The sequence below is a fragment of the Carcharhinus amblyrhynchos genome, chromosome 8 (genome assembly GCF_965287045.1).
Source record: "Carcharhinus amblyrhynchos chromosome 8, sCarAmb.v2.hapA, whole genome shotgun sequence".
Classification (NCBI taxonomy): domain Eukaryota; kingdom Metazoa; phylum Chordata; class Chondrichthyes; order Carcharhiniformes; family Carcharhinidae; genus Carcharhinus; species Carcharhinus amblyrhynchos.
In genome coordinates this window covers 113,417,367-113,430,009 of record NC_137331.1, presented here as the reverse complement: position 1 = coordinate 113,430,009, position 12,643 = coordinate 113,417,367, and the positions used below count along the sequence as shown (strand labels likewise).

The 12,643-nt window shown below is 44.9% G+C and overlaps 1 protein-coding gene across 1 annotated transcript in view; it reads left to right on the top strand.

Annotated features, from left to right (window-relative positions):
* Window positions 1–12,643, top strand: part of LOC145346843 (piezo-type mechanosensitive ion channel component 2-like) — an 895,380-nt gene that overhangs the window by 519,439 nt on the left and 363,298 nt on the right. The window contains exon 8 of the mRNA XM_080194667.1: window positions 1,605–1,773. Coding sequence (XP_080050793.1) covers window positions 1,605–1,773 — 169 coding nt within the window. The remainder of the gene's footprint in view (window positions 1–1,604; window positions 1,774–12,643) is intronic.

Below are 12,643 nucleotides of genomic sequence, written 5' to 3'. Positions count from 1 at the left end.
AAGGGAAGCTCTGTCATTTTCTGGCATTGGTACTGATGGATCCTAGCAAGTGCCTGCACCATGGAGTATGTGTCCTCAGGCAGTACAGAACAAAAGTCTTGGACCAAGGTCTCCATGGTGGCCAAGACCATAGCTATGTTGAACCATTGGAGGGTAGGTGACGTCCATTTCTAGTTTAGGAGGTGAATTCCATGATGTGGGGGAGGGGTTGTTCTGTGGTGATGGGGTGAGTATTCCTTTATTCTATTTTTTACTTTTTTTACATTGGCGCTCCCTTAATTTTTCTTGTCTATAGGCAGAATGTTCTCCTTGTTTACCTAAATGTCAATTTAGACGGGAAAAATGGATTGTAGCCTGACAGTTTTTTCTGCTACACTTTTAAACAATTAGACAAAACAAAAATCAAGGAAGCAGGCCCCACAACATCATGGTGGTGGGATGGGCTTTGAATGGACATGGAACACAACCCTCTCCCCTCCCTTTCCAATGGTGTCAACATAGCTAGGGTCTTGGCCACCATGAAGACCTTGGTCCAAGACTTTTGTTCTGTACTGCCTGATGACATGTACTCCATGGTGCAGACACTTGCTAGGACCCATCAGTATCAATGCCAGAGGATGACAGAGCTTCCCCTCTATCTAAAGGAGGAAGCTAGAGGCCCTTTAGTACCCATAAGGCAGAGGGCCAGCCAGTGCACACCCCGGACCATCCAGGTGACTCTGGGAGTGTCCTGCCCATCTGAATCATCTCTTCCTGTGACTGCTCCAGATGACTAACCCCAAAAACATTCCCACAGATCTCCTGGGCAGTGTCCCCTGGCACTGCTGTCTGGGGACTCTACTCACCTGTACACCCCCAATGTTTTCTGCTTGTCAGTTTTCCACTTATAAAAACCTGTTTCTGAGACTCAGCTGGCATGGAGGTGGGGTGGGGAGGACTTTTTCGACTGGGTGTATATTACAGTGAAGAGACCCATTAATTATATTTAAATATATCCGAATGAGTTTCCTGTCAATGCATGCTAGGAACCCTGATACATCACTGGCGGAGGATGGTGACAATCGTCTCAGGAAATCACACTGGTGTAAAAGCTGTTTTGGGCCTCCTGCTTGATTTTCCTCACCCTCTGCCATTCCCACCCACCAAAAAAGGGGTCAGAACATAAGAACATAAGAAATATGCACACAGTACTCCAGTTGCGGCCTCACCAATGCCCTATACAGCTGCAGCAAGACCTCCCTACTTTTATATTCAATCCCCCTCGCTGTGAAGGCCAGCATCCCATTCGCCTTCCTGACCACCTGCTGCACATGCACATGCAACTTTCATTAAATCCTCTCCCATTTTCCATAAAAATAAGGTGGGAAAAGACTCAGTGCAATTGGCGGGTTACACCCCACTTTTGTCACCTGAGTTGACAATTAGTCAAAAAGTGACAAAATTCCATCCAATATTTTTGCCATTTAAGTTTCTTGTTCCTGACCATTCTTATTTCATTTTTTCCCTGCATAATCAACAAAAAAAAATGTGTAACTTGTATAGCATTATTGGAGCTTTGACCTTAGTAATAAGTTCATTATCTTTCTTTCTCTCTCTTTTAACAGATTGTTTGGTGTTTCACCAGTGATCCAAACAAACTGCACAACTACTTGGAAGATTATAGCCAATCCCAATATGTCTTGGCCCCAGCATGTTAATCCTATCATGTTGTTACTACTGTACTACACTCTGGCAACACTCATACGTCTCTGGCTTCAGGAGCCAGTTATAAGGGTGGGTAATGCTTGAATGATTATATTTTTTGTTGCATAGTTATCTTACAATGTCATAAATTTGGCATGAAAGAGCCAGTACTTATCCTGTATATCATAATGCAGCAGACTTCTTTTTGCACTACACTACATATAAGTCTTCATCATCTGATTTAGTCACAGCAAAATTGTATAAGACCTGAAAGTGGGTACACATTTTTATTCTTTCATAGGATATGAGCATAGCAACTAGAGCAGTGTATGTTCCCCTTCCCTAATTTCCCTTGAACTGAGTGGCTTACTGGACTATTTGATGACATGATCACTATGATGTCACCAAGTTTAACACTGCAGCATCGCAGTGTCAGGAACCTGGGTTCGATTCCGGCTTTGAGTGATTGTCTAAGTGGAGTTTGCACATATTTCCTGTGTCTGCGTGAGTTTCCTCCGGGTGCTGCAGCTTCCTTCCACAATCCAAAAATGTGCAGCTTAGATGAATTGGCAATGCTAAATTGCCCCTTAATGTCCCAAGATGAGTAGACAATGAGATTTGTGGGGTTTTGGGGATAAGGCGAAAAGTGGGCCTGAATAAGATGCTCTCTTGGAGGTTTATTGCAGACTCTGTGGGCCACATAGCCTCCTCCTATGGATTCTATTTCAAAGGGAAGTTAGACGTCAACCGTATTGCTGTGGTTGTGACTGTAGAGATGTCAGACTTCTTTCCTAAAGGGCAATAATGAACCAGATTTTTTAATATAATAATCAAAGATCATATCATGGTCACTATTACTCAAACTGACTTTATGTTTAAGATTTATTAATTGGATACTTGCAATTGTGATGCAAAATTAACCTGCACTTGTTACTTCTGATGCAGGCCATCCTGAAGTTCATGCTGCCTGCTGATCACCATGTTTGTAGCAGGCTCAAAAGGTTGAAAGGCCTACTCCTGCTTCTAGTTTCTATGTTTACATGCCTGAGAGGGTATCATGAAGTCATGAAAAAGTTAGCATCACATCAAGCAAAGGTAGTTCTGCACAATTTAAAACCAGTCCGCACCTATTAAAGGGAGGTTAATTTTGACTAGGTCAAGTGGTAGAGCTGGTTGTGGAAATGCCTGAGTAGAACATAAACTGAAAAATGATGCAAGAGGCTAGAGGATGTGTTCTAAATTTATCTGACACAGCATTAGAGATATTTGTGCAGGAGCTGGGCAGAAACAGTTCACACTTTCCTGCCCATCCCCAACTGATCCCTGTGTGAAGTGATGGGTAGGGTGCCCAATAGCTGGTCCACCTTTAAGGCTATTAAGGCCTTAAGTGGCCAATTATTGCCCATTAAAGGCCCTCAATAAGCTTTCCTAAGGCCCTCAATGCAGTGGCAGGTGGGAAACAGTGGAGAGGCCATTTTTTAAACAAGTTTTGTGAAATGGCAGAAGGGAAGAGGGGTCATATCATTCAGGGGATGCCTGTGAGCATCAGTGGTCAATCCCCAAAACGTTACTCCCGCCACCTCCTCGCCTTCAAAACCTACCCCCTTACTCCTCCTTATTCACTTTCCCTGGAGTGCCCACTCTCTCACTGCTCTAAAAACCTTACCTAGGTCTGATGTAAATCTTCTGCATCAGTCTCCTTGCAGTTAAAACAGTGCCCACTACTGAGTTCTGGCATTGTTTGGACTACTAGAGGTGCTGGTCAATCAGATTAGTGGGCAACTCTTGAAGGTAGGCCTTTTTCCCTCCGACGGGTGGAAGTCTGACCCTTTGCTTGTTTAGGCTACCCAGAGAGTGTTATTGCTGCGGGAACTTTTTTTAAAATTTGCTCAGTTTGGAACTGCCTTTCCTTCTGGGGAGTAAGCAGTATGCCCTCACCATAAAATCCAGCCCGGAGAGGTATTTAAAGAAGATCAGGAAGACAATGGGAGCAGATAGGCATTGTGTTCAATTACAGTAGTGTAGCTCAAGGAACTGGATGCAGTGCTGCAAGTTCAATGATCAGTGAGTGTTCAAGGTCAGTAAAATCATTTTCAAATGCCATATCCTTACAAATGAGCACGAGCATCACACCACCCTTCACTCACCAACTGACAATCCATCAACTGTTTTTCTTTTTTTTTACTTCTTTCACACCCTCAGACGTGTAATGTTGCTCCAGTGTCATATCCACGCTCACAGTTTGCATGCTGTTGAACAGTGTTTCAGCTATTCAACAATTGCAGGATCCTCACCCAAACACATTGCACCTACACACTGACATACTTCCCTCAGTCTTGCAGGGCAAGTTGGTACACAAGATGCAGCAGCATCTAAAATTCAGGGAATAGCTTCATCCTGATGGAAGAGACAAAGCATGCTACAACTGGAGCAGCTGTGATTGATGCTGTCATCAGCTGAAGGACTGGACGGATCAAAGATCCGTGTGCTCGTACCTAATCCTCTTTCTCATATTGCACTTCCTGCTCATCCTACATTCCCTTCTGATAGTGTAAGCACCTCTTGGTTTCACCACTTCTCCTCACAACAATCTTACATATCTGCCTTTATATTTTCAGAAACCCAAGAGTTGTAACCTAACCACAGGTAAAGGAGCAAAAGATATGGAAGAGGAAAAGAAACCAATGATGAAGGAACACTCTTCCTCACTCCCGCACTTAGCTCAGACACTTATGCATGCACTTTATGGGTGGATCTTCACATGGTGAGACACAAGGCATGCATGGCCTGCAGCCAGAGAATGGGAAAGGAGAGTGGGAGGGCCAGCTTGCCAGAGGGTGAGGTCACACATGAGTTTTGCTGCAGAGGAATCATAGGAAGACTTCAATGGTAACATAGAAAAAGATGAAGGGCATGCACAGAGAAACCTTAAGTGCTCAGCCTACAGAAAGTCTGCAGTCATCGTCAAAGAACATGGGAAGTTCAGCACCTTCCATACACACTACTTTGTGCTGGTCTTGGAACCCATAATTTCTATAATGAAAGTGATGGCTAACTCCATTTATGCACTTAACCATGGAATGTAAATTCTCATGGCTAATGCTTCTGTTCCTATTGCAGTTTAAAATCAAAATCCACCCGAAGCACGAGTGCTGCAATGGATTCTCAAACTGAAGTCATACAATCGCATTTGTTGCCATGAAATTGTAGCCTGTTACCATGCAGGTTCAAACGGCTGCCATTGTGGCTGCAGATACCATTTCTCAAAGAAACTCGAAGGTGTCACAGCAGTCTAACAATCTGCTCTCAAACATGTTGTTGGGTATACTGAGGTGTCACCTGGGAGAGTAGCATTGTTGCTGTGGCACATGAATCTGCTATCCTCTCTCAGGATACCAGTATTGACTTTTTCACCATGGCTATTTTGTCAGTGCCCTTGCTGCTGTCACCCAAGCACACTACTGACACCCATGATGAGTTGGTGCAGTTCAAAGGGCCTTTCAAGATCCAGAGCTGTGAAAAGTCATCCTTCAAGGCCATCAATAGTTTACCCATTGAAAGTCAGCAGCCTTTTTCAGTCATATTGCAGTCACTGAAGTCGCATTGTGCAGGAGCACCTGGACAGATATTGGTACAGGGAAGACACATCCTAAGGGAATGGACAAAGGTTTTAGTTTCTGTGGAATATTTGATTGTTTCATTGATATAGTTCATTTGGAATGGTTGTTTTGTTGGGACTTGACAATCAACCTGATTGGCCATGCATCTTCTGTGGCCATCAAGTTCTCTGGTGGAACTCATATCTGAAAATTCTGGTTCAGAGTAGGGATGCTATCCATAGCAACACTCCAAATAATAACCAATTTAAGATAATCAGTTGAGTTTGTAATGCAGCTTGTTGTAGGTAAAATAACATCTCTGAGACTGTTAGTGAGTCAAAGTACAGTGACTTTATTACAAAAGCTTTTGGAAGAAGCTGGTTCCTGAAGTCTGCTGGACTTCTCCCCAAATACAAGTAAGTATGGATATTTATACATTATGGTTCTCGGTCCCAGTCACGATGCAGTCCCTGGCTCCAATCATAATCACAGTTCTTCCAGCCCCAGTCACGATCACCGTTCCCGGGTCCAGTCACTATTGCAGTTCTTCCTTTGTGCACCTTGTGTGGTTGCGGCCGTCTCAGTACTGTTCCTCCTTTCAACTAACCGTTGTTGCACTTAAACATCTGCAGTTGTTTAACTATGCTTAGCTAACACACAAACCTACACAAACAGATAAGGTTTGCAATGCTCTTGCACAAATTCTAAGTACAAAATTCATTAATCCTTTCCCTTCTTCAGTCCCCCCTTTTGGTCGGGGTCAGGTCCAAGCATGGCCCCATGACCGATTCAGAGCCAAATGTTACCAGCATATGGGTCTACCTCCTTCGTCAGGAAGTCTGCACCTCCTGCCTGTACACTTGCATTCAGCATAATCCGGGCTGTTACCGTTTTACAACAAGTGTTCAGTAATGCTATACAAACACAACAAGCAATAACAATGACAATTAATACAATCAACTCATGCATTGGGTATGATGCCCACAACCTGAACCATTGCCCCAGCATCCCAGAGGGTTATAATTATGATATTGGCTCCCTTCATCTTGTATTGTCTTCGCTACTCATTTGATATGATCTGCCAAACGAGTTATATTTTCTGAATCATCTGGGATATATGTGTAGCATTCGGATCCAATTATGGCGCATGCTCCTTCCTGGGAGACTAACACATAATCAAGTGCCAATCAGTTCTGTAAAGCAGCGGTCTGGATAGCTACAACCTCAGCTGATACCTCAGAGATAGCTGTGCTCACCTCCTTGAACCCGTCTCTAGTTTCATTTGTAATTCTCTCTAAGAGGCCATATGTATACGTTTCTGAGCTAAGGTCGGTAGGCTGTCATGAAGAACCATGCTGTCTCACTAATAGTTCGCTTAGCCCTAAGCAGGTGTATCTTGAGGTGATCCCGTAAGTCAGTGTAATGGTGGATATAGGGCACCATATACGCTAAACAACATGATCTTGCCCAATCCCAGGGAAGCCACGTGTATGCATTGCTTCCACAGAGAAAATAGGTACCATTATATGCAGTCATACCGCTCACATAAGCAGAGGAAAGGTTGACTGAAACATCGGCTGTGGGGCAATGAATTGTAATCTGTTGCACCAAAGCCCAGGCGTCACTGGTGACATTAACCTGCTGAGTACAATAGATACGGCCAACAGGTATGGTTCAGTTTCTTACCAAGCAGATAGATCCCCTTTGTTGGTTTTTCACAACGAAGTGGGGAGGAGAATCTGATCTATTATAGCTAGGCTGATAATGGTTCTTAAAGGCTGACAGAGCACACCCTCCGCCTCCTAACCCCAAAACAGCATCGCTGTTGCTGATATTGAAAGTACCTTGCATAGCGGTGCCTGATGGAGTTTTAAATGTCAGTTTCCTTGCCCCATCCTGGGTTCCATTCTGATTCAAAATCCATTCTACCATTTCTGGAGTTGACTAGGGGATAGGATATAAAAGACTTCCCCCCTTTCCTCCATACATGGGCATGTGTGAGCAGACCCAGCACTTGCTCAAATTTGACTGTAATGCATACAAGTGAAACATATATACAAAAGTGTTCACGTGATGGTGTCCGATTTTAACAGACTGGTGCAATGACCACTTGGAATGGCCAAATCTCTTGTTGATGTACTCATCCTTATGAGCCCTCTGCTGTTGCTGGGCACAGTTTCATACTGGCTCCTCAGCTAAACACTGGAAATTCCAGTTACACCAAGTTACATTGCATGGGAGGCCCCAATCACCTCGCCCCTTCAACAAAGTTGGCAACATGGTACGGTTGAGAAATCCCGAGCAGTGGTCTCTGTGGATTACCTCCCAGGGGCCTATTCCATGTGTCGGATGGTTACAATAGACAAAGTCATTGTTACAGAGATGCTTGTGATGCTCTGTCCCCAAGTGTACACAATTCCGTCGATACTTACCCTCCATGGCTGGCAGGGCAAGGGTCATGAGAAGCAGCAAGAGAATCATTCTATCACCTAATTATAACCCGCGCAACTGTTATACAATGGACCAAAGGTATACTGCCCACGCACGACTTCCCGTGCACCCGTTGAGCTTGCTTGAAGATCAGTCATCTCATAGACCCATGAATTGAGTACATTACATATTTTTCCAATTGCTGCCGGTATATTTTTCAACTGAGTTGGTTTCCCTTAAAAATATACCATTCAGGGCTTTGCTTATCTGGTTCCTTTTGGTGTGCCTTTACCTTCAATACTGTGGCTTCCAACAGGAGCTCGCTGGCATCCAATAAGGCTTTGATTATCTGTCCATGCTTGACTGGACTGCCTCCCATGGTAATAAATCCCCTTCTTCCCCAAACAGCCATATAGTCATGTACAATAGTGTAAATGTTGACCCTTCTCCCTGCCGCCTCAGTAAAAGCCACTAGACTTTTACTTTTACTAGGCTTGAGGCCACTAGTTCTGCCACTTGTGCTGACATACTTCCCTCTATCCTTCTGATCGGACAAAATGTAAGTCCGTGTTTACGACGGCCTATCCTGTTCGCGGTGACCTGTCTATATACTTCCATGACCCATCCACAAACAGGATCTCATCTGGTGCCTCCAAGGGCACATCTTTTATTCTATTTTCCTCCAACTCCTCATTTATGTTTCCGCACGTGTGTGGTTTCCCTTCACCTAACATTCCTTCAGTGGGGTTCTCTCTCATGTCTCGTACAATGATGATAGATTTAGTGGGGGGAAGAAGTACTGCCTCCCACTTCATCCTTCTCATATTTGAGTCACATCATAATTTTCCTGTATATAACATTTCCACCAAGGTATGTTTGGTGTGCAAGACTATATTTCCCGTCATTACAATGGGCTTTCTGACTTTTACTGCCCACGCTGCGCAATCCAGCTATACACCGGGGTAATCCAAATACTACAGGGCTCTCGGCTGTAGAATAATATCCCGCCGGCCGCTGTTTGTCCCCATGGGTTTGGGTTACTACTGCCGAATACAACCCTCCTTCATTGAAAGCAAATTGCATGGAGGGTGTGGAAAGTCTGCAGAGGGATCTGGATAGGCTGAGCGAGTGGTCAAGGATCTGGCAGATGGAGTACAATGTTAGCAAATGTGAGGTTATCCACCTTGGTAGAAATAATAGCAGGAGGAATTATTATTTAAAAGGCGAAAAGCTGCAGCATGCTACAGTGCAGAGGAACCTGGGGGCCCTTGGGCACGAATAGCAAAAACCCAGTCTGCAGGTGCAGCAGGTGATCAAGAAGACAAATAGAGTGTTGGCCTTTATGGCGAGGGGGATAGAATATAAAAGCAGGGAGGTCTTGCTGCAACTGTACTCAGCTGGAGTACTGTGTGCAGTTTTGGTCGCCGCACTTGTGGGAGGATATATTGGCCCTGGAGGGAGTGCAGAGAAGGTTCACTAGGCTGATACCGGAGATGAGGGGGCTAGCCTATGAAGAGATTCTGAATAGACTGGGTCTGTACTTGTTAAGAGTTTAGAAGGCTGAGGGGGGATCTTATAGAGACATGTAAGATAATGAAGGGGATAGATAGGGTAGAGGTATAGAGATTCTTCCCGCTAAGAAAGGATAGCAGGACTAGAGGGCACAGCCTCAAGATTAGGGGTGGTGCTGTTTAGATCAGAGTTGAGGAGGCACTTCTTCACTCAAAGGGTGGTGAATCTCTGGAATTCTCTGCCCGTTGAAGTGGTGGGGGCTACCTTGCTGAATATATTTAATAAGAACATAAGAAATAGGAGCAGGAGTAGGCCATCTAGCCCTTCGAGCCTGCCCCGCCATTCGATAAGATCATGGCTGATCTGTCGTGGCTCAGTTCCACATTCCCGCCTTCTCCCCATAACCCTTAATCCCCTCGCTTATCAAAAACCCATCAACCCGCGTCTTAAAAATATTTAGCGAGGCAGCCTCCACCACCTCAACGGGCAGAGAATTCCAGAGATTCACCACCCTTTGAATGAAGAAGTTCCTCCTCAACTCCGTTCTAAACCGCCCCCCCTTTATCTTGAGGCTGTGCCCCCTAGTCCTACTGTCCTTTCTGAGCGGGAAGAGTCTCTGCACCTCTATCCTATCCACCCCATTCATCATCTTATACGTCTCAATGAGATCTCCCCTCATTCTTCTAAACTCTAACGAGTACAAGCCTAGTTTATCCAACCTCTCCTCATAGCTCAACCCTCTCAACTCTGGTATCAGCCTAGTAAACCTCCTCTGCACTCCCTCCAAGGCCAAAATATCCTTGCGTAAGTGCGGCAACCAAAACTGCACACAGTACTCCAGCTGCGGCCTCACCAATGCCCTATACAAGTCACGGGTAGATAGATTTCTGATAGACAAGGGAATTAAGGGTTATGGGGAGAAAGCAGGAAAGTGGAGCTGATCCACTTCAGATCAGCCATGATCTTATTGAATGGCGGGGCAGGCTCGAAGGGCTAGATGGCCTACTCCTGCTCCTATTTCTTATGTTCTTATGTTACCATAAATATGAACATCTTTATTAGCATCTGTTACCTAAATCCTGGGGCCGACATTAATCCTACTTTTAGTTTACTATATGCCTCTTCCTGTTTTGAACCCCACTCCACAGCTTCTAAAGCGGGTTTCCCCCCTTTTAATAGTCTTTGGATTGGCTCAACTAATTTGGCATATTCTGGTATAAAGTTGTGATTGTAATTAAACAATCCCAAAACCTTCCTTACCCCTCAGAGAGTTACTGGCCTTGGCATTTGTTGTATCGCCATTTTCCTGTCTATGGGCATTTCCTTGGTCCCTTTGGATGTTAAATGTCCCAAATATAATACCTGTGTTTTTCCTATTTAGGCCTTTTTTGGGTTTGCCTTTAACCCTTGATCTTCTAAGTGCTTCAAGACCGAGTATAGTGCGTCTGATGTTCTGCTTTAGTTTCAGAGGCTTTCAAGATGTCATCTACATACTGTGAAACTGTGCTCCCTTTTAGGAGCTCCACTTGTTCCAGTATCTTACTCATTACCTGGTGAAATATGGCTGGACTGTTATGGAATCCCTGAGGGAGCCTAGTCCATGTATACTGCTTATCGCCTACTGTGAAGACAAATTTATCCTGTGAATGTAAGTCCAAGAGGATGGGCCAAAACCATTGGCAATATCTAAAACTGTAAAAATCTCATGGGATGGTGACAATCCGTTTAGGATGGAGGAGGGGCTGGCCACAAGGGGATGTAGTTTAGGAGTTACTTTATTTAAAGCCATATAATCAATGGTTAATCGGTAACTCCCATCTGGTTTGGACACTGGCCAAATCGGGGAATTGCTGGCACCAGTGGTCTCCCACAGGATCCTTTTTCCACCAATCCCTACACAATTTTCTCGACCGCCATCTTGGCCTTGGGCTTAATCGGATATTGTTGGTGAAGTTTATGCTCCGGACTGTCCTCTATTATAGGGTCAACTTTAATTTGCCCGATATCTAGTTTAGTTTTTGCCCATATCCCTGGGCAATGATGGATGGCGCCAAATCATAGAACATAGAACATAGAACACTACAGCACAAACAGGCCCTTCGGCCCACAAGTTGCGCCGATCACATCACCTACCAACCTACAGACCTATCTATAACCCTCAATCTCATTAAACCCCATATACTCATCCAGAAGTCTTTTAAAAGACCCCAGCGAGTTCGCCTCCACCACCACTGACGGCAGCCGATTCCATTCACTCACCACCCTCTGAGTGAAAAACTTACCCCTAACATCACTTCTGAACCTCCCTCCCCGCACCTTAAATCTGTGTCCTCTCGTAGCGACCATTTCAAACTGGGGAAATAGCCTCTGAGAGTCCACCCTATCTATTCCTCTCAACATTTTGTAAACTTCTATCAGGTCGCCTCTCAACCTTCGTCTCTCCAGGGAAAAGAGTCCCAGCTCCCTCAACCTAACTTCATAAGGCATGCCTCCCAGTCCAGGCAACATCCTTGTAAATCTCCTCTGCACCCTTTCAATAGCTTCTACATCTTTCCTATAGTGAGGCGACCAGAACTGCGCACAATACTCCAAATGAGGCCTGACAAGGGTCTTATAAAGTTCCGGCATTACCTCCCGACTCCTAAACTCAATCCCTCGATTAATGAAGGCCAGTACACCATATGCCTTCTTGACCACCTCCTCCACCTGCGAGGCCGATTTAAGAGTCCTGTGGACCCGGACCCCAAGATCCTTCTGCTCCTCAACACTACTCAGACTTCTGCCCTTGATAGTGTACTCGTTCATCCCGTTGGTTCTGCCAAAATGGACGACTACACATTTATCCGCGTTGAAGTCCATCTGCCACTTCTCCGCCCAGTCCTGCATTAAACCCCATCCACTGTCTTCTAATCGCCAATCACATCCTGTCACAGATGCGGCATGGATAATTCCCAAATGATTTGCATAGGCTCCTACCTTTTCCTTTTTTCCATCGGGACGGGGCCAAATCAATTCGCCCTTTCCACAATCTATTAAAACTTCATATTCCTTCATTAAATCATTGCCCCTAATTGTTGCTTCATTGTTCTTGCACACACAAAATTGCATGGGTATGTACAAATTATTTGATTCTACCAGAGTGGTTTCGTTTAGATAGGCTGGGGTTTTCTGTCCCGTTAATTCCTCTCTCATAAATCATTTTATTAGTCGTGGGTAGGGGTAGGTCCATGATGGATATGGAGGCTCTCATGTCCACCAGCATCTCACACTGTCTGCCCCCTACTAGTGCAGACATGTAAATCCTACCTTCCTTATTACCCATATCCAAGGGGGCTGCCGACTGTCAGTTAACCTCCTCCATTGCAGTGGGGGAGGCTGGGTTAGGTCAACCATGTTTGCTCCAACAAGTGGTTTCTGTA